Source organism: Macrobrachium rosenbergii, unplaced genomic scaffold, assembly GCF_040412425.1.
Source record: "Macrobrachium rosenbergii isolate ZJJX-2024 unplaced genomic scaffold, ASM4041242v1 60, whole genome shotgun sequence".
NCBI lineage: Eukaryota > Metazoa > Arthropoda > Malacostraca > Decapoda > Palaemonidae > Macrobrachium > Macrobrachium rosenbergii.
This window is the reverse complement of record NW_027100732.1, coordinates 70,076-94,769: the sequence shown is the minus strand read 5'-3', so window position 1 is coordinate 94,769 and position 24,694 is coordinate 70,076. Positions and strand designations below refer to the sequence as shown.

General features: G+C 46.3%; 1 protein-coding gene across 1 annotated transcript; it reads right to left on the bottom strand.

Annotated features, from left to right (window-relative positions):
- Positions 1-38: 38 nt before the first annotated feature.
- Positions 39-23,019, bottom strand: LOC136838330 (delta(3,5)-Delta(2,4)-dienoyl-CoA isomerase, mitochondrial). Its single transcript, XM_067103235.1, has 7 exons — positions 22,865-23,019; positions 4,278-4,455; positions 3,722-3,938; positions 2,151-2,277; positions 1,890-2,043; positions 1,302-1,428; positions 39-566 (listed from the first exon to the last, which is right to left on the bottom strand). Exons 1-7 carry the CDS (start codon positions 22,884-22,886, stop codon positions 465-467), a joined length of 927 nt encoding a protein of 308 aa, XP_066959336.1. The 5' UTR covers positions 22,887-23,019; the 3' UTR covers positions 39-464.
- Between the last annotated feature and the right edge of the window lie 1,675 nt (positions 23,020-24,694).

Sequence of the window (24,694 nt, the reverse complement as noted above, 5' to 3'; positions counted from 1 at the left end):
TCAACAACCACAAAACCTGGAAAAAAAAATAGCCAAAATTTCCATAACAAACTTTATTACAACCAATAAAACATCACAAAAAATATATATATATATATATATATATTATAAGCCTACAGTTACTGTACATTCGCTCCACAAGTTACACACTGTGTGTATATATACACGCGACAGGACCCGAGGTACATAACAGTCGTGGAATTTAACGTATATGTGTATACTCGACCGGCCGTGCCGTAGATGTCGGCACCAAAACTTTAAGCGAGTTCCAAAGCAACGAAATAGATGTCGGCACCAAAAACTTTAAGTGACTGCCAAAGTAACATATCAATGCCCACATATAACAGGCACTACTTCACGCCTCCACCCTCCCCCCCCAAAAAAAAACCACCGTCGGGGGGCAACGTTGGCGGTAGTGTTAAGACTAGCGACTTCGTCCCGGCCTCTCCGAGGTCGCGGCGACCCTACAGCTGCGAGAAGATCGGCTTCTTCTTCCCCTTGCTCATCTGCGCCATCGCGGCGATGCGCAGGTCCTCGCTCTGCAGCATGGCCATGTTCAGCAGTTTCTGCGAGAGAGAGAGAGAGAGCGAGAGCGAGATTAGAGTTCGGTCATTCGCGAGGTGTCGTGGCTTATGCGGGCGATCCCCGGCTCACGACGGCGTTCCGAGCTCAAAAGTAACATATATATGACACCGATCCGACGACGGAGGAAACATGGCTCCAAAACAGGTATGATGCTGTATGAGCCGCGGCCCATGAAACTTCAACCACGGCCAGGTGGTGGCATATTCTACGTCGTTGCCAAACTCACGATCATGGCTAATTTTAACCTTAAATTAAATAGAGACTACCGAGGAGGCTAGAGGGCTGCAAATTGGTATGTCTGGTGATTGGAAGGTGGATGATCAACCTACTAATTTGCAGCCCTCTAGCCTCAGCAGTGCTTGAGATCTGAGGCCGGAGAGAAAAAGTGCGGACAGAAGAAAGTGCAGAAAAAGTGCGGACATAAAAAATGCTGACAGAGAAAAGAGAAATTCCTCTAAATACTCGATTTAATTCCTGTCTCTTTGACATCATACAAAATTAAATTCTCTCTTTTATACTAAAATAAAATCTAACTTCCCAAAAAAAATCTGGCCAAGAATTTTTTCATTTTGGGGAATTTTTCACCAAAAATCTCAGTATTTTCTAACACTTAAAGCAAAAAATACCATACACGCAAAATATGGCGTCCAAGACCTCGCCGGAGTCCGGGACGGTTCGAACGTGTGGGGAGAACGGGAGACCGGGAGCCTACTCACCATGTAGTCGAGGCCCTCCTGGACGGAGTGGTCGCGGGCGTAGACGAGGGAGGTCTTCGTGTTCTGCACGGCCACCGGCGACTTCCCCGCGATCGTCTCCGCCATGTCCAGGGCTCCCTTCACCATGCTGTTGGGGGGGGGGAGAGGATTCAGGTTAGGTTAGGTTCTGACCTGCTCCTCCTCCTCCTCAACTTCCTCCTCCTCCACCTCTTCCTCAACCTCCTCCCTCAAGGGCCCCGAGACGTCGGGATACGAACCTCTCCTTGTTCTCGACTTCCTCCTCCTCCTCCTCGACCTCTAACTCTACCTCCTCCTCCTTCTCGACCTCTACCTCCTCCTCCTCCTCCTCGACTTCCTCGACCTCTTCCTCCTCCTCCTCCTAAAATGCCTTGACCACCTCCTCCTCCTTGACCTCTTCCTCCTCCTCCTCCTCCCCCTTGACCTCTTCCTCCTCCTCCTAAAATGCCTTGACCACCTCCTCCTCCTCCCCCCTCCTTCTCGATCTCCTTGACCACCTCCTCCTCCTCAAACTCTATCTACTCCTCCTCCTCAACCTCCTCAAGGACCCCAAGACCTCAAGATACGAACCTCTCCTTGTCCTCGAAGACGCGGGACACCAGCCCGCAGCGCTCGGCCTCCGCGGCGAAGACCTTCCTGGCGGAGAAGGCCAGCTCCCGCACCAGGCTCTCGTTCCCCACGATCTTGGGCAGCCGCTGCAGGGTGCCCACGTCAGCGGCCAGTCCTGGTAAGTAGCAAAGTCTCTTAAGTAACGGCAACCCTCTGGAATCTGCCCTTGAATATTCCTTACCAATTCCTAATAATTCCTAATAATTCCTAATAATTCCTTACCGATGTCGACCTCCTTCACCTGGAACCAGGCGTCCGAGGTGCAGTAGCGGATGTCGGCCGAGCAGATGAGGTCGACGCCCCCGCCCACGCAGGCGCTGTGGATGGCCGCGATGACCGGCTTGGGGCACTGCGGGAAAAGAAGGCATATTTTTGGGTCCCGTACATTAAGAATTTAATCTGTCTAGTCTGACGACAGACTGAGAGGTGGGAAATGAGTGGTTTGCAGGCTGGATGAGACTGAAATCTTCGGTTTAATGTAAAATGGAGACAATTGGGAAGATCTGGGAAGGATATTTTTTGGTTCCATACATTAAAAATAAATCTATCTAGCCTGATGACAGACTGGGAGATGGAAAATAAGTGATTTGCAGGCTGGATGAGACTGAAATCTTCAGTTTAATGTAAAATGGAGACAATTGGTAAGATCTGGGAAGGATATTTTTTGGTTGCGAACATTAAAAATCAACCTGTCTAGCCTGACGACAGACTGAAAGATGGAAAATGAATGATCTGCAGGCTGAATAAGACTGAAATCTTCAGCTTGGAAGATCTTGGAAGGATATTTTTTGGTTCCGTACATTAAAAATGAATCTGTCTAGTCTGACGACAGACTGAGGGGTGGGAAATGAGTGATTTGCAGGCTGAACGAGACTGAAATCTTCGGTTTAATGTAAAATGGAGACAATTGGGAAGCTCTGGGAAGGATGTTTTTTGGCTCTGTACATTAAAAATCAATTTGTCTAGCCTGACGACAGACTGAGAGATGGAAAATGAATGGTTTGCAGGCTGAATGAGACTGAAATCTTCAGTTTAATGTAAAATGGAGACAATTGGGAAGATCAGGGAAGGACATTTTTAGGCTCTGTACATTAAAAATCAATTTGTCTAGTCTGACGACAGACTGAGAGATGGAAAATAAGTGATTTGCAGGCTGAATGAGACTGAAATCTTCGGTTTAATGTAAAATGAAGGCAATTGGGAAGATCTGGGAAGGATATTTTTTGGTTGCGAACATTAAAAATCAACCTGTCTAGCCTGACGACAGACTGAAAGATGGAAAATGAATGATCTGCAGGTTGAATAAGACTGAAATCTTCAGTTGGGAAGATCTTGGAAGGATATTTTTTGGTTCCGTACATTAAAAATGAATCTGTCTAGTCTGACGACAGACTGAGGGGTGGGAAATGAGTGATTTGCAGGCTGAACGAGACTGAAATCTTCGGTTTAATGTAAAATGGAGACAATTGGGAAGCTCTGGGAAGGATGATTTTTGGATCTGTACATTAAAAATCAATTTGTCTAGTCTGACGACAGACTGAGAGATGGAAAATGAGTGATTTGCAGGCTGAACGAGACTGAAATCATCGTACCATAATTCATAAGAGTTTTATCATTGTACCATAGTGTATTTCTGGAAAGATTTTGTCTCATCTCCAATAAATCTTCAAGAACGCCAAGTAATGCCTACAGTGTGCCGCCTGAGATGCACCGACAGTACTACCCTACTTGGATTGGAGACAGCTGGAGATTTGTGAAAGACAAAGCACCGGACACAGAGACGGCCTCCTCACCCTCTCCATCGCCGAAAACGAGTCCTGGAACTCCTCGATGAGGCCGAGCAGCTTCCGGCTCTTGCGGGCGACGTCTTCGTCGCTCGTGACCACCCCGATGATGTCTCCCAAGTCCGACATGTCCAGGCCGCTCGTGAAGAGTCTCCCGGAGCCGCTCAGCACCACCGCTCGGCAGTCGGGGTCGAGGGCGAGTTGGTTGAAGCACTTGCCGACTTCCCTGCGGCGATTGAACGGGCATTAGGTTGGGTATGGAAGCATAAGGCCTCGTTTCAAGCAAGAGGTACCCCTAAAAGGAGACCACTGAATGGGCATTAGGTTGGGTATGAAAGCATAAGGCCTCGTTTCAAGCAAGAGGTACCCCTAAAAGGAGACCACTGAACGGGCATTAGGTTGGGTATGAAAGCATAAGGCCTCGTTTCAAGCAAGAGGTACCCCTAAAAGGAGACCACTGAACGGGCATTAGGTTGGGTATGAAAGCATAAGGCCTCGTTTCAAGCAAGAGGTGCCCCTAAAAGGAGACCACGTCACACCCTAAAAGCGTCCCGATCCAACTCACCTCCAGAAGGTCGAGTTCATGGCGTTCAACGCGTCGGGCCGATTCAGCTCCACGTGGTAGACGTTCTCCCTCGGGGACGTCACCGCCAGCGTCTCGAAGGAGTAGCCCTTGCTCGCGGACGCGCACATGGCTCGGACGGCCAGGGACCCCCTGTTGGCTTGGCTCAGCAGCGCCAGACCTGCGGAAATCGAGAGACTGAGACGTGATTCTCGTTCGGCACGGTTTAGGTTCGCTCTTACAACTACAAATGAAGTTGGCTTAAACTGTTAAATCTCACAGACTGGAATGTTATGTTCAAATCTGTACAAAGGCAGCCCGGTTTACGAAGGGGGTTCCGTTTTTACGCCGCGTCGTAAACTGAAAATCGTTGTAAACCGAAAAATCTTTGAAAATCGTCAAAAATCCTAAAAAATCTTACTTTTAATGCTCCGTAAACTGCATTTTTATTGAGTTTTTCATTAAAAAAACCTCCCAATTTTGATTATTCTCCCATTTTGGAGCCATATTTCTTCCGTCGGATTGGCGTACGACGCGTCGTAACCCCGCAACACGCGTCGTAAATCGAGAAATAATTTCCGATGAATATATTTGAAAAGGGTCGTAAGCCGGACCCGTCGTAAACCAAGGACTGCCTGGACAGACACGAACCTAATTACGAACATCCAATTTACAAACGGACACGATCGAAAATTAAGATAGCCGACAACCGGTCATCGGCTGCATGAGAGACCCCCTCGCAGTAGACAGGAACTAGCTAATGAGCGTACTGTAACTACACTAGACCGGAGAACGACCTGCCCGCTGCTTGGGTCGATCGCGCAAGCGCGCGGCGGACGAATACCAAACCACCCACACCCATAACGACTTTAGTGATTTCATCGCGAGTCCCAAACGCCCGAACCCTTCATCCGACGGAAATGCCAACAAGAAAACGAAGTCTATAAAAGTTATTATAGATTATAGTTTATACGTTATATATCAGGGTAAAATATCTGGCCGTGACGCGGTCCGCCGATGGCGCTTGACCCCCTACCAAAAAATGCATTTTTACAAAGACTTTGCATGGTTATATATTATTAATCTGGCAGCTAATTATAAAACAATTTGTTAATAAAACTTCAATCTTTTGTAAGGTTTCATAAAGTTTCATTTTCTTGTTTGACCAATTCAATATGGAGTGAAAAGGTGCAGATTTGGCAACCGATGCGTCATGGACAATATTTTACCCAATCAAAGATCATATTTACGTCAAGGTGTTTTGAATGTACCGTGCACTACTACGGCACAGTACTGTATGTGCTGGATGCAGATTAGGGGCACAGCATGTACCCAAATGTTTTATAACAAGTGCCCGGCCTCGCTTAAGCTAATGCTTTCCTTTCGGGCGGGACGAACCGAAATCGGCCGTGCCCCAGGACTTCGCAGAACTGCTGTGGCTACTAGATTAGGCAAGCAACATAACGCCAACCTCGCGGAGACGGAGGAGTTATCGGCGGTGTGGCTCGAAGACGAAACCGACGGAACGTTCCAGCACGCCTCAAGTTGCAGGTTGAGGCTGCTAGTGCAGACGAGGAGGCCGCACAAGGTTTTCCTAGTCGTCTCCCTGAAATCATCGGGGACGGAGGCCACACTGCCGACCAATTTTCAACGTGGACGAGACGTTGGGCTTGTTTCGGAAACGTCCGCCGAGCCGCACGCACGCATCCAAGGAGGAGAAGACGGCCGTAAAGTCAGTAAGGAGGCTGACTTGACTTCTTGGGAGCAATACCAGTGGTGACTTCAAGTTGAAGCCCTTCTATGCCAGCAGTTAAGAAGTATCTGGAGGAGAAGGGTCTGGAATGTGAGGTCCTGCCGGTGTTGGACGATGGCCCCGGTCACCCTGCTGATTTAGGCGAGATTTATCCCGAAGCGAAGGCATCTACCTTCCACCAAACATCGCCTCTACCGCGGATGGACCAGGAAGTCGCTGCTAGCTTCAAGGCTTACTACACCAGGAGGACATTTCGCCATGTCCTCAGGGTCGCCGAAAACAGCAGTGACAAGTCGGACGTCAGGCGAGTCTGGAAGGGCTGCAGGATTTCGGACGCTGTAAAAGACACTGGGTCTTCCTGGAAGGAGGTCCGGAAACCCAATTTGAATGGGGGCTGGAAGAAGCTGCGTCCAAATTTTGCGACGGACTTTACGGGCTTTGAGGAGGAGGAGGAGGAGGAGGAGGAGGAGGAGGAGGAGGAGGAGGAGGAGGAGGAGGAGGAGGAGGAGGAGGAGGAGGAGGAGGAGGAGGAGGAGGAGGAGGAGGCATCAGCCCCAAAGGGCAGGGCTGGTAATAGTCGAGGAACGGGACCCTAACGTGGAAAGGTTCACGAAGTTTCGACCCAGGAAAGGAATTCTTCATTTTCATTTAATGTAGAAACTGTACTTTATTTTCAGGTGTACAGTACTACTGTACACATTTTTTTAACCGTCACAAAAGAGTTACAGTACTGTACTCTACTGTACAGGGGTTACGGAGCACAATTTCCAAACGACAAGTAAGGAATTTACGTCCAGCATTCACTTTTTTTTTTCACTTTGTACACTGTACGTACACTACATAATACTGCATAACAAAATGTATTGTTACTGTACAGAAGTACTGTACTGTGGTGTACTCTGTAGTACTGTACTTTAATTAATACTGTACATATTACATACTGTATACCGTGCAGTCCTAATTTTAACATTTTCATTACAGTAGAAGAGTCGGATTACAGTACAACAGTACTCTACAGTGACAACATGGAATGGACGTATGTACGTCTTGCAGATTGCACCCAAAAGGTTGCAAGGTTAGACTTGCATCATTTGACAGTACAGGATATCGTACGGTGCCGTACGTACACTCGGAAACCGCAACCTCCGACCCACCTAGGCCGCGCTCCGAGTTTATGAGCGGGGCCTTTCTGGACGGCGGGCAACGGATTTTGCTTTGGGGCCCCTTTTTTTTTTTTTTTTAATGATTTTGCTGCATAGAATCTGTGTGTGTGTGTGTGTGTGTGTGTGAGCGCGCGCGTGTGTGTGCGTGTGTGGAAATGACAATCTGAAGCAGCGTCACACACGTGGACGAATCTCAGCGCCGTCCACGCTAACGTAATTAGGGGCTGGACTTGCCTTGCCTTGGTTTAAACGTCTGCCGGAAAGGCAGTGTGCTTTGTCGACGTGCCATTCTCTCTCTCTCTCTCTCTCTCTCTCTCTCTCTCTCTCTCTCTCTCTCTCTCTCTCTCTCTCTCTCTCTCTTTTCCCTTATATTTTATGAGTGTTATGTATTTTTGTGGTCATTTAGAACAGGTTGTAGAATTCAACACAGTGTTGTCTATATAATCATACCGTGACTGCTTTGCATTAAACAGTTTAACATACAAACGGCCATCCAGAATAAATTTCAAAAGTGGCGTCGCAACACTCTGACGTGTCCTCTTTGTCAAAACAGTTCGTGGAAATTCGGAATTTTGGCCGGCAAGATGATACGATTCACGAACGGGGATTTGGTGAAGTAACTTGGGTTGTCTCACGGTCGCGAAAAAAGAGACCTCAAAGATCGAGATGATCTGGACGTGCGGTCTGAAAAGCAGAGTCTTATAGACGAACTGCATTTTCCTAGGCGTACAAACCACCGTCTCTTATAGAGAATTATCCAATGGCATCATCCCAAGTAGAAAGACGCAAAGACCGTCTGTTTAATGTCAGACCCCGGCCCTAAATCTTACAAAAAACCAATTCTTGGCCATTTTCTCGCTCCGTCTGGTACTTTCAAATAAGTGCCGTCACTCTGACCCAAGACATCAGGTCCTGTTCAGAGAGTACCGCAAGATTCTAGCTGGGCACCAAAGCACCTCGTCCGAATCACCCCCAACGAAGTATCGTAGCGTGGGGGATAGAGAAACACGCAGATAACTCATCAGGAATTGACAGGTTCACAGTCTTCGCCAAAAATTCAGGGACGTAGAAGAATGCCAGACTTCGCACAGGTGGCTGTGCAACATGAGCTTCGACAATCATTCGCAGCCTAGAAACTCAAGACTTCTGGAGTAGGACCTGGCTCTCATTCCCGGAAGTCTAACTCCAGCACAGGCAGTCCCAGTTATCGGCGTCGATACGCGGGGATCAAAAATCCAGTTATCTTTGTCGCTAGACAAGCGCCATAAAACTGGATCGCCGATAACCGAGGACTGCCTGTACTGGAGTTAGACTTCATAGAGTGAGACCCACAACCTACTCCAGAAGTCCGAGTTTTTATGCTGGGCATGACTGTTCGAAACTCGTCAGACGAGGAAGTCCACAATCAGTTTAAGACCGACTTCGAAAAGAGAGAAACCATTTCGTTGACACCATTCACAGAAGACGGACCACTTTCCTCGAGGGAAAAGCTTCAATGACGTTCTCTACACCAGACTCGGACTTATCGCCTCCAATGGAATGCGACGCAAAAGGCCTCTGTGAAATCCTGCCAATCATGTACTATTCTCCCAGGTGTTGTGAGAAGGATATGACCAAGTAATTTTCATTTCCCTTTCATCATTATCTACAGGCAGTCCCCAGTTTACGACATAGGTTACGTTCCGACGCCGCGTCGTGAGCCAAAAATTGCCATAACCTGAAATATCGTTGAAAATCGTAAGAAAACCTTACTTTTAATCATTCGGGTGTCTTGTAAATGACATAACCTGCATAAATAACTTTTGATGAATATATTTGAAGAGCGTCATAAACTCGGAACGTCGTCAGCGGAGCCCATCGTAACCTGGGGGCTGCCCGTGCTATGGAACGCGCATCGTTTTCCTTATGGTACCATTTCTCATCTTTCCTACCATCCGACTCCTAATGTTACAGTATTCTTAAATCATTACTCTCAAAGCTTTTCAATCGTGCAATGTTGCACGAAAGTGACATTTTTATAATAAAATAAAGTTTCACATACACTTACCAAGTAACTACGTAGCTATTACGTTTCATTTATCGGCGGCTTAAATTTGAAAGTTCGCGGTAGCGTTCCAATATTTTGGTGTAGGTAACTCGCCCCGCCCACTTTCGGGGAAGGATGGGTACAGCACTAGTAAATAGCCCAATTCTTTTCTGCCCTATGCCCCTGAAAGGGGAGGGAAGGTGGGCTATGGTCATGTAGTTACTTGGTAAGTATATATAAAACTTTATTATAAAACTGTCATTTTTATATAAGTAACCAAGTAATTACATAGCTGAATCCCACATTGACAGGAGGTGGGAAGCATGGGCACGTACTACTTCAAAAACCACTCGTGAATGGAGATGAATTTTTAAAATAGCAAGTAGTTAACGTTAAGAACGTTAGTTGCGACCTATCTGACGAGAGAGCGCTCCAAGCGGGAAGATACTGCCTCTGATGCGGCTCGTCTCGACCGTAGTGGCGCGGCAGCGAAGCCAGGGGCGCCTCTACGTTCGTGGGGCTCTGCAGCCGAGGAGTACTCCGATGGCTGCCAAAGTGTACAAAATACAAAAGCCCTTGCCCTGGGCGCAGTACCCACGAAAACCATAAAACACAAGTTACACGTATACCATAAAACAGGTCGGATACCATAAACCATTCGTAGCACGACACAACTTCCCTTCCTCCCCCAATACCATGCCAGCCACGGATAACGGGGCCGAGGGTACCGCAGTTCTCGTAAGCAGCTTTGACGTCACATAGATAAAAACTTGCAAGCACTGATCTGCACCTCCTAATTTCGTGGGCTTTAACCTTGCAAACTGGCAAGTCTTCTTCTCGTTACAGGCTAAGGGCCTGTAACTCACTCATTCTCTCGGCTAGGGCGACTAGAAAAAATGTTTTTCTTGTAAGGTCCCTGAGGGATGTGGATCGAAGGGGTTCAAATGTCGGACCTGAGAGCCATTTTCAAACATCTAGATTCCAGGATGTGGAATCTGATTTATCTTGCTTCGAAGCATCTAGTGACTCGATAAGGTCACTGGCGTCTTTTTCGTCAGATAGATCCAGACCTCTGTCTGAAAACGGAGTTGAGCATCGCTCTGTAGCCTTCGATCGCGGACGCGGCCAAGCTGCGGAATGTTGTCCATCTATTCTGGTAGACGTTGGAGGAAGACTGATGCATAAGGCTACTCAAATCTGCCCCCAGCGATTCGATGGACTGTCCCACCCCTCTCATGCATCGACAGACACTGAGAGCCCAGGAGACAACCGTCACCAGCACCCTAAAAGATCCTAAGCTTTCGTACGATACCCTACTCAACGTGGCTCGGCAAGAGGAACAGCTAATCGAGTTATTGGATCAGAGAGGAGAGGATCGGACGGATGACCCAACGGGAGACGACGGATCCATGCATCCCCCAACTGCTGATGATGATGATACCAGCCCCTCCACCCTTGATGAGGATACCAGCCCCTCCCTTCCGCCTCCTCTTACTCCCAACAGTCCAGGAGGCCATGATAGTGACACGTTGCACCCCATACATTTTCTTCAAACTTGCAGCTTGCAGGCGCAAGCTCGAAGGAGACAAGAGGAACAGACCTTCAGGGAACAAATGGAGCAATCAAGACAGGAAGATAACCAGCGATTCATGGCTCCGTTTAGGAGCCCAACGGATAAATACGCCCACGACTTCTAGCCAGCCTGAGGTCCATCCCCCTCCAATTCTGCAACAAGACGCAACATGTCAGCTTTTCGTCAACGGAGACTCCGTTTTGAGGATTATGCAGCCCTAGTTGGACTTGACAGCTTGCATCAAGCAGCCCAGCTGATTCACCCGAGGACCTGAGCTTCCCTGGAAGTTCAACATCTGCAAATGGTAATATTGATGGGAGTGAGGGACGAAGCGTTAATACAACGCCTTAGAGCCCTCCAACCCTCATCCACCCTCGCAGACTTTGTGACTTGCTGCCGCTCCTTCGAGTCGACACGTGCGACCGCATCAGCCATTGCATCCGCCCCTAGCCAGATCAACGCTGCATCTACATACGAGAAGAATCGACGACTACAGAAGAGGAATTCTCGTCGATCTCCCGACCCGCGTTCTCAGCATTCAACTAACAGCGACCCCTGCCAAAACTGCTCTCGCGGGCACAACTCCGGACGGTGCCCAGCCTCGGGTGCCACCTAAAATACCTGTGGACGCACAGGTCACTGGCCCCGATCTCAGAAATGCCCCGCTAAGGATACCCAGAGCAGTGCCTGCCAGAAACAGGGGACACTCTGTGAAGATGTGCAGGTCTACCGCGAAAAATCGGACTGGATCTACGCCAGTCACTGTCTCCCTGTCATTCGGATGACGGATGTCGTGGCCGCAGATGGATCCATTCTGAAGGTTACACATGTCAACAGGTGTGCCCAGATTCCTGACCCTGCCGTGACATCACCCGCGGCTGCTAAAGATGATTTTCTCCGGCCGCTAAAGAAGATGACGGGTCATCCAATGCGGATCCACCTGGAACCTGGTGCTACACCTTTTCTTGTACATACACCCAGGCCCATCCCGTCCGCCCTCAGGGATCAAGTAAAAGTAGAACTTCACTCCTTAATACAACAAGGAATCATCGCAGCGATGGGTGATGCCCACTGCCCCCGTGGAGATATGGCTCTACAAGGCATTCCCAACTGTGTGAAGGTTACAGATGACTTCCTTCTATCAGACGAGGACCTCCCTTCCCACCTGCAACACATAAACCAAATGCTGACCCTCAAGTTAAATCCTGCGGGTATGTCTTATCACCCGACGGCATCGCAGCAGACCCTGACGAGGTATCTGCTATAGGTGACTTCCCCACGCCGTCTAACGTCACAGATATTAGGTCGTTTATGGGTCTCGTCAACCGACTTCACCCCAGATATCTCTTCAGCAGCACAACCTCTGCGCCCGCTCGTGAGCCCGGAACGCTCATTTACCTGGACGCCTGATCATGAGCAAGCATTTAGGAATGTCAAGACAGCTCTAACTTCACCACCAGTCCTGGCTTGCCTCTGGTCCCGCAGACAGACGCCTCACGCCTGTACGGCCTTGGCTATGCCCTACTTCAGGACAACGGCCACGGTCGGATGCTTCTCGTCCAGTGTGGCTCCCGTTTCCTCACGGACACGGAAACCCGATACGCCACCATAGAGCTGGAGCTACTTGCCGTCACTTGGGCCATGGCCAAGTGCCGCCTATACAGTACTTCAGCATTTCACTGTGGTGACCATCGCCCCCTGATTCCTATCCTCAACCACTACACCCTGGATGCCATTGAGAATCCACGCCTGCAACGCCTCAAGATGAATGTGTTCCCCCTGCATATTCACCGCATATTCTTGCTCCCCGGCCAGTCGCCCCACACCTCAAGATGAGGAAGACTGCACCACCTCAACTGCCCACGTCAGGCGCGTCGTCACCAGCACCGCCACTTCCACCGACGATCAGGCAACAGGACCCATCGTCGAAGAAGACAGGACCCCACAGGATCAGGACTACAGTCGCCTCGAACAATATGTCTCCAACGGCTTCCCCACCAGCCGCTACGACCTCCAGGTCTCTGCCCTCCTGTACTGGAAGCTGCGGGAGAGCCTTTATGCGGATGGAGAGGTAGCGCTACATGGGCCCGGGATCATCATCCTTGCAGCCCCCCGTAGACGCACCTTGGCTCGCCTCCACGACAGCAGCCGAGGGACCGAAGCTACTCGACGTCGTGCAAGACGGACAGTATCTTGGCCAGGCATCGACGCTGACGTAAAAAATACAGCTTCTCCCCCGTCAGCAACAGGAACCCCACACGTGCGACGACCACCCGACCCGGCCCTTCGAAAGTGTGTCAGCCGATTTCTTTCACGTTGCAGGGAAGGCATTCCTTGTTATAGCTGATAGACTTTCAGGCTGGGTGTGATTGTCCCCTTTGGAAGCGACACGACCGCAGCTACAGTCACAAGAATGTTTTGCGTCTACTTGGGTGAAGTTGGCGTCCCACTCCGCTTACAGACGGACGGAGGACCCCCGTTCTCCAGCCAAGACTTCCAAGCGATTCACCGGACACTGGGGAGTCCGTCGTATCATCACTTCCCCGCATTACCCTCAGTCCAATGGACATGCAAAAGCAGCCAAACATCTCATTATGTCGACAACCCCATCTGGGAATATAGATTGCGAAGATTTCGATAATGGGCCGCTGGAGCTTCGGAACGCTCCCCTGCGCAGATTCTCTATGGCCACCCTCTCCGCACCCGTGTTCCGACCCACCCACTGTCATTCAAGACTGAGGACTACGACTGTCGTACTGCTGCCCACGTCGACCAAGCCACAAGCCGCTACAATTCTCATGCCCACCCTCTAACCAGGCTGACCGTCGGCCAGTAAGTCAGAATACAGGACGCCTAGACGCTACGATGGGACAAGGTTGGCATCGTGGTGGGCCACAGCCTCCCTAGTGGCCGCGTCTGGTTCTGAAACCAAAGACATCTACGCCCAGTGCCTGTGATGACCCTTTTCCTCCCAAGTCCCAGGAAAAAGAGCCATCACTCAGCGGCCCCAATGCCCCCCGTCGTTCGCCCCGACTCAATGGAAGGAGTCCACGTTTCGCTCGAGACGGTGCTACGAGCGTAAAGGGGGGAGGAGGTGTATAGATATCAAATATATGTATTCATGCACACTTTCATTATTATTTTACAGAAAGAAGTATGTTTATGTTACCCTTGATATTCCATTCATGCTGAACCATTTGTACGTTCTCATAAGTACTGTGAGACCACCAGCTGATTTATGCAACGTGGCAACACTGTATTTTAGCAGACAATACTTGTCTTATCCTCCGCTCGCACATTTGTTCACGTTTCTTCATTAGATGGAGTGGAAAGAATCTACTTTTTCATTTCATCGTCCTTCAGTGTGAAGACATTACATGTTGCAGCGAGACATCACGTTACAGTTTCCTGACAGTCTGAAGCCTGTCTGAGCGAGAGTGGACAGTCCTAGATGGAGCCGGTGAAAGTGCGGTTGCTTGAGCAGACTTCGTCGTGGTGGAAGCAACCTTGGGAAGTCTACTGGGAGGTTGGGGAGATCTGGAAACCACTCCTTCTGTGGCCAGAAGGGAGCTACCAGGGTCATCGACACACTGTCGTGGAAGAATCTCACCACGCTGAATGGTGGGAAGGCGTATACATCCAGGTTCGACCAGTCCCGGAGCATCGCAATGGTTGCCCACGCGAGGGAGACGGTGCTTCCTCGACGTTGCAAATAGATCTATCGACGACTTTCCCCACCATTTCCACAGATCGGTGCATACCTGCGGATTCAGCGTCCATTCCGTGGGTAGGACCTGTTTGCAACGACTTAATTCGTCCGCTGTGACACTGAGTTTGCCCTGTATAAAGCGGGTAACAATCTTGGTTTCATTTCCCAGATAAGGACATCTTTTATCGCTTGATACAGTGATAAGGAGTGCGTCCCTCCCTGATTCTTTATGTAAACCAGAGCTGACATATTGTCCGAGTGGACTAGGACTTTGGATTTGTCAGTCGCTGTTGAGAAACGTTGAAGAGCTAAGTGTACTGCCTTCAGCTCCTGCACGCTGATATGAAGTTCTCTCTCGGGTAGTGACCACGTCCCCGACACTTCGTTGTTTTCTAAGAGAGCCCCCCAACCCAGGGCCAATACGTCCGAGTATACTGTGAGGTTGGGGTTCAGAGGGTGTTGTGACTTCCCTTCCACAAACCTTCCTTTTGCAAGCCACCATCAAAGGTCCTCACTGATCTCGGGGGTGATTGGGAAAACAAACGAGTCCGGGAGAAACTTCCTCTACCGACTGGCTTTCGAAAAGAATTGTAGTACAGTAAACACCCCGTATTCGCGGACTCACGCATTCGCGGGTTTCTCTGGGGAACATATCTAGCCATTATTCGCAGAAAATTCGCCCATTCAGGGTATTTTTCACTGAGAAATATTCACTACTGTATTTTCATATAATTTTCATGAATAAATGCACCTTTTGTGATAAAACTATTCAAATACTCAGGTAGCCTTTATGCATTTTTCTGTTTAAACTATCAAAATGGGCAGTTCTAAGTGTTTTTGGAGGGGTTTTCAGTATTTGCAGATTTTAGCTATTTGTGGGGGGGTGTGGGACGCATCCCCTGCGAATACGGGGGGTTCACTTTACTCTCGTGTGAAGTCTCCCTAAGGGAACGAACTTTTCTACGGATGAGAGAGTTCCCAGTAGACTCATCCACTCATTGGCCGAGCATGATGGGAGAGAGAGGAATTTCTGAACTGTCCGAATGCAGGTTTTTATTCTCTTGTCGGACGGAAAAGCCCGAAAATCCCGAGAGTTGATCTTCGCTCCCAAAGAAAGAATTGATTGACTCGCGACTAATTGGGACTGGTCTAGATTTATCAGTAGGCCCAATCCTTGGGCTAACGCAAGAGTCTTCTTTAGGTCCTCCGTGCAACTTGATTCCGAGGGGGAGCGCAGGAGCCAGTCGTCTAAACAGAGGCAGATGTTGATCCCCATGAGGTGCAGCCATTTTGCCACTGGGCCTAGGACTCGGGTGAAAACTTGAGGGGTCGTCGAAAGTCCGAAGCACAGCGCTCGAAATTGGAAGACCTTGTCCTGGGACACGAACCGTGGATATTTCCTGGCCTACGGGTGAACTGGGACGTGGAAATATGCATCCTGCATGTCTACGGTCGCCATCCAATCCCCTTGACGGATGGAAGATAGGTTGTTTCCATTTTGAATTTCGTGGTCCGAATATAGAAATTCAGGGCGCTAACGTCCAAGACAGGTCTCCAACCATCCCGACGATTTTGGGACGACGAATAGGCGGTTGTAGAACCCCGCCTTTCTGACATCTCCAACTATTTCTACGGCTCTCTTGGCCAGGAGAGACGAAACTTCCTGTGATAGGGCCGAATACCTCTCTGAGTTTAAAGAGTAGGCTGCCAAGTTGATGGGAGAGGACACTAAGGGAGGTTTCTCCCCGAATGGGATGGAGTATCCTACTTTGATTACCTTTAAAACCCAAGGTTCTACATCTGCGTCCTTCCGCTTGGTACATAAATGCTGAAGCCTGGCCCCTGCTGGTACACGGAGGATAGTACCCTCACTTGCGAGAGGAAGATTTCCTTGACGACTTCTTAATTGGCTGAACGGACCTAGAATACACTCAGGAACGGGCCTGCAATCTACCTCTACCTCCTTGAAGTGTTTGCTGTAGAGGGGAAATTGTTAGCTTGCGGAGAGGCACAATCTTCTATTTTCTTCGCTAAGGCGCCGACAGTCCAGTCAAGAAAACATGAGATCAAAGACCTTAAAGATGTCCTCAGTCAAATGCTTGAGTTCAGAAGTCGTAAACCAGACCTTGGAAGAGGAGAAGGCAGATCTCTTGACGAGTCGATTAAACTGGAGAATCCCCCTTGGGAGGAGGCAGTAACTCCCAACGACGGCACTTCCCCAGTCACATACATTAGCAAGGAAGAGGAGTGCAGAATACCGCTTTCCCCATTTCCCTCTCTTCTGTCAACCAGCTCCCAAAGCTTGACAGAGCTTTGAAGCAAAACAAGAAGCGTTTCGAAAGGGAAGCGTAGGCCAAAGCAGGCTGATGCTGTTCTACGTCCTCTTCTGCAGACGACGTGGGAGAGAGAGTCAAATTCTCGGGCTCGTGAGTCGCTGACGGTTTACGTAAAAGATCCATGATGCTGTCCAAACGCTGCTTAATGGGTTCTAAGGCCGGATCCGGAACCGGACGAAGAGAAGGAGGCGGAGTCATATGCCCGTTCGCCCGCTCGGAATGGGTGTGATTGAGCACTGACAAACGCTCGCGAAGTACTTGTTGAACTGGTTCAACGGGAGCATCGGATCTTCTAGATCCCACTAAGCACTTGGATCCCGTAGATCCCACTTGATGAATGGATCCATCAGATCCCATTGGATGCCTGGATCCCTCAGATCCCCTCAGATATCTGGGTCCTTCTGATCCCACTAGGTACTTGGATCCACCAGACCCCACTAAACTGGATCCCCTTAGCTCGGATTCCTTGGATCCAAAAGTGCGATCTCCGTGTTTCTTAGAGATCCGCTTGGGCAACAGAAACTGACGCTCTGATGCAGACACTACGGGCAACATGTTATGTGGATCATCCCAAAAACTGCACGAAGGTTTGGGCCTCGGATCCCGATCTCTGTTCCGCTCGCACGGGATCGGAAATTCGGACTCAGCCGCGGATGTCGGCCTTTTCAATGGCCTGGATGCACTTTTGAAGCACCAGCTGCGCTTCTGACTCGCTTCGCACTTGGATCCGTCGAATCCCGAATCCGTATCACTCGACGAAAGTGCACGAACTCCAATCTGGACGCCTGTCCACCGAGTCCTGGCAATCCCGAACAACGGGCTCGGTTGAGGGGGGAACTACCTTTGGGTAAACCCCATCGACCTCCCTGGAACATACAGTTCGCCGCCTCCCAGGTTTAGGGAAGTTTGACAGGGACCTTCACCTGCGAGCATCGGTGGGACGAGTAGTCACCTCCTCCACTGACACAACACCTGCACCGACGTCACTGGCACTAACCTTATCCACAAGGCCTCTAACTAAAGCCCCTATTTGAGCTACAGTGTTCACTGAGAGACCAATTTTCTGGTCCATTCTGGCTTCCAGACTGGCGAAGGCATTGGCTCTCTACGCCTGTTTTTCTCAAGTTTGTCCGAGTAACCAAAGTCTTCCACTTCCCCTGATCCCATTCCTTGCGTTCGTCACAGGTCAACAAATGGTATGAGCGTCATGATTGACAGAAGCGAGTTCGGTGTTACAGCCGTTGTTGCGAAACCTACTACGAGCAGAACTAGAGTCAGACATCCTGAGAAACAAAAGTCCAAGCCAAATAAGCTGATGTAATCAGCACAATCGCTACCAAGACTCGGAATACTTCACCAAAAAACGACGAAATTCATCCGGCGAATTATACCAAGTCAAAAGAAAGCCGATATTAACAGCCATGTTACGCTGTCAACCCGGCAGAAATGAATTGGGCTCGTTAGTAGTGTTGTACCTAACATTCCCCCGGAAGTGGACGGGGCGAGTTACCCACACCAAAATATTGGAACGCTCCCGCGAATTTTCAAATTCAAGCTGCCGATAAATGAAACGTAATAGCTATGTAGTTACTTGGTAAGTTACTTATATAAAATCTAAAATTCTCCTTCTGATGAATTTCGTTCATTACGAGATGGCATTAGACAGCATCCACTGACCAACATTACGAAAAGTTCCAGATTCGTGGATTTTTCTGCGGAACGTATATGCACATTACTGGCGGAAAATACGCTATTTGCGGTATTTTTCATTGAGAAATACTCATTAATTACTGTATTTTCATATCATTTTTTATGTCTAAATACATTTTTTGTTCTAAAACTATTAAAATATTCAGGTATAAGCATTTAGTTTTTTTTTTTTTGGTGTTTGAACTATCAAAATATGCAGTTGTAAGCCTTTTTATAGGGGCGAATACCGGGGTCGACTATACGGGGCTATTTGAGTGGACAGCGTCCAGGGGTCCACACCTGGTCCCTTTAAAAAAAATCTAACTGCATAAACTCTTTAATCTCTGACTGACCCAACATACTTGACCTGACATGGGAGGAGGGGGGCTCTTTCTGGTTGCCTGACCCTAACATACCCCTCTTCGAGATATTAACCTAAAAGCCATAGATAGGCCTAAACTAGGAATTTAGCCGAGCCACGGCCTAATTAACCAGAACCTAATGACCTCTGAGTCAGCGTGACTGGGCCACTTGGCCGAGGCAGGTCTCAGGCCTTATCAGTGATAACCAATTGCACAGGCTATGAATAGCTTCAGCGGCCGAGCTCAAGCGATTAAACGACCGATAGTGCTATCAGCTGGAAATTCCTGTGGACGACGTCCCGGTACCAAAGTCACAAGCAGAGAACTTGTGCAACGTCCAATTGAACGAGAGAAATAACGAGCATTTCGTCCAGTTTTTGGAAAAGAGTTGAACAAGAATTTTCCCAGATTTTTTTTAATTATCTGCAATGATGGCGATTTTATCAATTCCAATTGAACTGAATATAAAATTTAGGCCAAAGGCCAAGCACTGGGACCTTTGAGGTCATTCAGCGCCGAAACGGAAACTTACAGCAAGAGGTCTGAGAGGTGTAACTACAGAGAGAAAATTTTAAATGCATATTTGACACTTTGCCAAAATAATGGACGATCTGCCTACTCGGTCTCACGTCTGCAACATATCAATTAATCTGTTGAAAGGAATTATGTTTTTGTATGTCCATTCATCTGGTGCATTTGACCCTTAATGGGGGGGGGCATGATCATATGATGACATATAACAGGTTTTGATACGAGTGTTCATATTACGCGCTGTACGATCTGCACGAATTTAGCAGGAAAGATGTTCGTATCACTTCAGTGCGCTTTGAGACTTGATGGGGGGGAATCTGGCCCCCCCCCTCTCTATCCCATGACGTCTTTTTAATTGTTCGCTCATAAATACACCCAGGAATCGCTGTTGGTTTTACGTCTACCTCTTACGATAGTATGTCGGCTACAACTGTAATTTTACAAAGAAAAGTGCAGAGAAATATTAGAGAAAATATGTATACCTCACAGAAAGGTGCTGCATCACCCCATCTTAGTAAATCTCGTAAATAATTTACAATAAATAAACTCGGAACCTGCTGCTGATTTTAGTTCTTATCTGTTATGATAGCGTGTGAGCTCCAGTTATCTTATCTGACAAAATAAAATAAAATAATTAAAAAAAACATTTACAACCGTAAAATTAGCGTATTTTTACGAGCGTCTTGGAAAAGAGGCCCCAAAACGGGGTTGTAAATATTCTCTTTCAACTTCCTGTGGAAGTACAGAATATTTTTTAGGATTTTTTTTTTTACATGTGCATTTATATATTACAGGAATTTGAAAAATGTTAAAAGTAAATAATTAAATTGCTAAGATCGTGAAAATTGATATAACGACCTCGCTAAGTAATGAGCTCAAATGATGATCAAAAACGGACATTCAATTCAATTGCTAAAATCCTCTCAAAACTTTTTGACTGACTGACTAATTAAAACCAAGTAAAAAGTCAATTTAATATAATGTTGAGACGAATTATATACCTAATTTATATTAAAACTAAAATTAAATATTCATATGCAATAAAAAGCATCAATATCAATTTATTTACTTCACAAGGTTAGAAACAATTTACATGAATATCTCAAAAGGGCTGAAATAAAACATCTGATTTATATAGGAATGAAAAACCTGATCTATTCTTGGCTTCAGCCAGTCATTCTGCTTTGAAAGCGAGCTGTTTATCGCTTTCGAACGCGCCGCAAAAAGCTACGATGACTCGGCTCTAAAACGGAACAAAAACCAGAACTGGGCCACAAAAAATAAATTGACGGCGGACAGTGAAATGAAATCATCTCTAGCCTTGGCTCTGCACGAACCAATACCTTGGAAATTGATTTTCCCTACATTTTTAGCGCTGCCGATGCAGAAGTGGTGTTGTTAACTGTCAGTCAAATATTATCACCCCCATATCGACCCAACACGATTGTGGACCCTTCAGGAACGCAGGGTTTTGGGAACTGCTCGGAGAAAGACCGGACTGCCATGTTATTATGGAATAGCTCTGCTCATGCGCAAGTCATTAGGGAGCCACATGTTTAAGAAGGGATTGGCTAAGGAAAACTATAATAAAAAAGGAACTATATTAACCTAACCTAACCTAGTGGGCTGTTACATAGAAAATGACATTTTTATAATGAAATAAAGTTTTATATATACTTAGCAAATAATTACATGATCGCTATGTAATTATTTGGTAAGTTATTTATATAAAAATGACATTTTATATAATAAAATATTATAAAATAAAGTTTTATATATACTTACCAAATAATTACATGATCGCTATGTAATTATTTGGTAAGTTATTTATATAAAAATGACATTTTATATAATAAAATATTATAAAATAAAGTTTTATACATACTTACCGAATAATTACATGATCGCTATGTAATTATTTGGTAAGTTATTTATATAAAAATGACATTTTATATAATAAAATATTATAAAATAAAGTTTTATATATACTTACCAAATAATTACATGATCGCTATGTAATTATTTGGTTAAGTTATTTATATAAAAATGACATTTTATATAATAAAATATTATAAAATAAAGTTTTATACATACTTACCAAATAATTACATGATCGCTGTGTAATTATTTGGTTAAGTTACTTACGTAAAAAATGACATTTTATAATAAAACAAAGTTTTATATATACTTTTGCCTAATAATTACATAGCGATCATGTAATTACTTGGTAAGTTACTTATATAAAACTTAAATAAAACGGAGACGAATTTATTATAAGCTAGCCCAGGCCAGACTACTGTTTGTAGCCTGAATAGCCCCAGGTCAGGCTTGGGTACTAATTAGCGCCACGATGTCTTTCCGCGATCGAGGGTCTTCGACTGGCGAGGAATCTGAAAGAGGTTTATCGCTGGGTAGCCTAGGCTAGGCTATAATTTATAGCCTCGCTGGGCCTCGGCCAGGCTAGCCTATAAATCAGCGCCAGAAGTCGGGCAATACGTAGATATATAGATATATAAATAGATAGACATGCATATATAGGTAGATATAGAGATGGCAGCCTATGTAGATAAGTATATAGATAATTATAGACTGATGACTATAGATAAATATATATATATATATGGATGAATGTTGCCTAAAAGGATATAGAGAGAGAGAGAGAGAGAGAGAGAGAGAGAGAGAGAGAGAGAGAGAGAGAGAGAGAGAGAGAGAGAGAGAGAGAGACTAGATAAATACATAAACAGCCCGATAGAAGAATATATAGGAAGACAGATACATAGAGAGAGAGAGAGAGAGAGAGAGAGAGAGAGAGAGAGAGAGAGAGAGAGACTATATAAATACATAGATAAAGATTGACAGATGAATATATAGACAGATAGACGAATATATAGACAGATATATAGAGACAAACAGACAGACAGACACGACCAACCAACCCTCTACCTCACGACCCTAAGCTACTGCCCGTACCTTAGGGTACCCAACCCCTGACGTACCCCAGCGCCGATTGAGGCCTAAGCCAGGCCTACGGCCACTTAAAATCGTCCTAAATAACATAAATGATAAATTAAAAGGCCTGAAAGGCTTAAAAAAGGCTTAAATAAGACTCGGCAAATCAAATATGGCGGCCATTGAGGCCTCAATGGCCCTTACGAGACGTCGGGGGGCCTAAACAACTTAGGGGCATCACCCCCACCCCGGGGCACATTCCAGGGCACCCGTCCCTAAATATGGGCACGAACGACGCACAAACGATGAAATAAAAGGCCTAAAAGGCTTAAATAAGGCTCGGAAAATCAAAAACATGGCGGCCAAATAGGCCTCCGTGACCCCTACGAGACGTCGGTAGGCCTGAGCTATTTAGGGGCATCATGCCCACCCCGGGCACGTTTCAGGGCACCGGTTGGGTTAGAATTAAAGGTTAATCGTTGGTGTATACTTGACTCACCCGATTTAACCCGGGGGAACATCGTGGGTCGAGTTACGTGCGAGTTTGAGACGGACTTGGGACCCTGTTTGACGGTCGGGCCTTTCGCCTCGACGACAATAACAACAAAGATGGCGGCGGCGCGTTCGGTTGAGGTCACTTCTCTATTTTCGTCGGTTTTTCGTCTTATTTCTTCGTTTTAACTGTCGTAAATATTATTAAATTAATAATTATGAATTTTATTTTAAATTTTTATCGAAATTTTATCAATCTTCTTCGAAATTTTCATGAATTTTCGTCATTTTCATCGTAAACTTTTGTAAGAAATGCCTCCGCACCGATGTTGCTTAAGAAGACGATGAATATAAATCGCTTATTTTCCTTTTTATTTCACTAAAATGATTTTTTTTAAATCGATATTTGTCATATATCGTCATTTTTACGGGGACTGAAATGTCATTATTTATCAAATGATAATTCTGCGTTTATGTTTCATCAGAATTTTATCGGTTTATTGAGATATTTGCAACATTTTTCATCAGAATTATCGTAAGTTGCAAAAAAATTTTACTTTTTTTTATATATTTTCTCATATATTTCCATTTATATAGTTACAGATATTAATAATGATATATTTCATCATCTAATTCTTATATTTGTTTAAAATCTGATCAATTTATTGAGATCTTTCTATCAGTTTTCATCAATTTTATCGTAAGTTGTACAAGAAAAGACCTCAGCCAGATTAAATGTCTACCGTGGGCCACCAAAAGACCCCCATTACCACGCCCCCCCCCCCCCTCTTGGGGATTTCAAGGGATGATCATTTTCATAATCCTTGTGTTATCAACTAATGGATTTCAGTTGTCTGCCATAAACTAGTTTTTACCGATTACCGCCATTTTAAACAGTATGACATTTTGAGTTTTCTGAAAAAGGAAACTATTGTTCAGGCTTTGTCTGTCCGTCCGCACTTTTTCTGTCCGTCCTCAGATCTTAAAAGCCACTGAGGAGGCTAGAGGGCTGCAAATTGGCATGTTGATCATCCGCCCTCCAATCATCGAACCTATAAAATTGCAGCCCTCTAGCCTCAGTAGTATTGATTTGATTTAAGGTTAAACAGGATAACATTTTTCTCTCTTATGTTAACATAGTTTTATGTAGATTCTGGGGTGTTTTATTAAAATCTCCGTATGGATTTTATTATATACTTAATTCCGAACTATTGATTGGCTTGAGGAAGACATGATTTGGCCATGGAGCAACTGAGCCAATGTGTGTGTGTGTCCAATCTGACCTAACCTGCCCTCTGAGGAAGACAGAGGAATGTTCTGTTACAGAACCAACCATATATACAATTATAACTGCAGATCTAGCTTACAACATTATATGGCACAACCAACAGGAATTCAGCCAGGTGTGTCTTCCATTTTGTCTGTGCATATATGGCTGCAGTGGAAAAAGTCTGAGAGGCTGTGCATTTGAGGGAATCATTCTGGAAGCTGGCATATGTTTCATGTGGGTCCTTTGGCCTAAATTCTGTACTCAATTCAGTTAAAAAAACTGTCATCTCTTCTTATAGATCTCAAGGCTCAGTTACATGGAAAGGGTATGGCTGATTCTGGAACTTCAGGGAGCAACCAAGACAAGGTAGCTGGAATCTGCGTTTGGAATGTCTGCGGAAGATGTGTCCTGGAATTTGTCTGCAGAAGATGTGTTTTGCAATATGTCTGCAGAAGATGTGTCCTGGAATCTGTCTGCAGAAGATGCGTCCTGGAATTTGTCTACAGAAGATGTGTCCTGGAATTTGTCTGCAGGAGATGTGTCCTGGAATTTGTCTACAGAAGATGT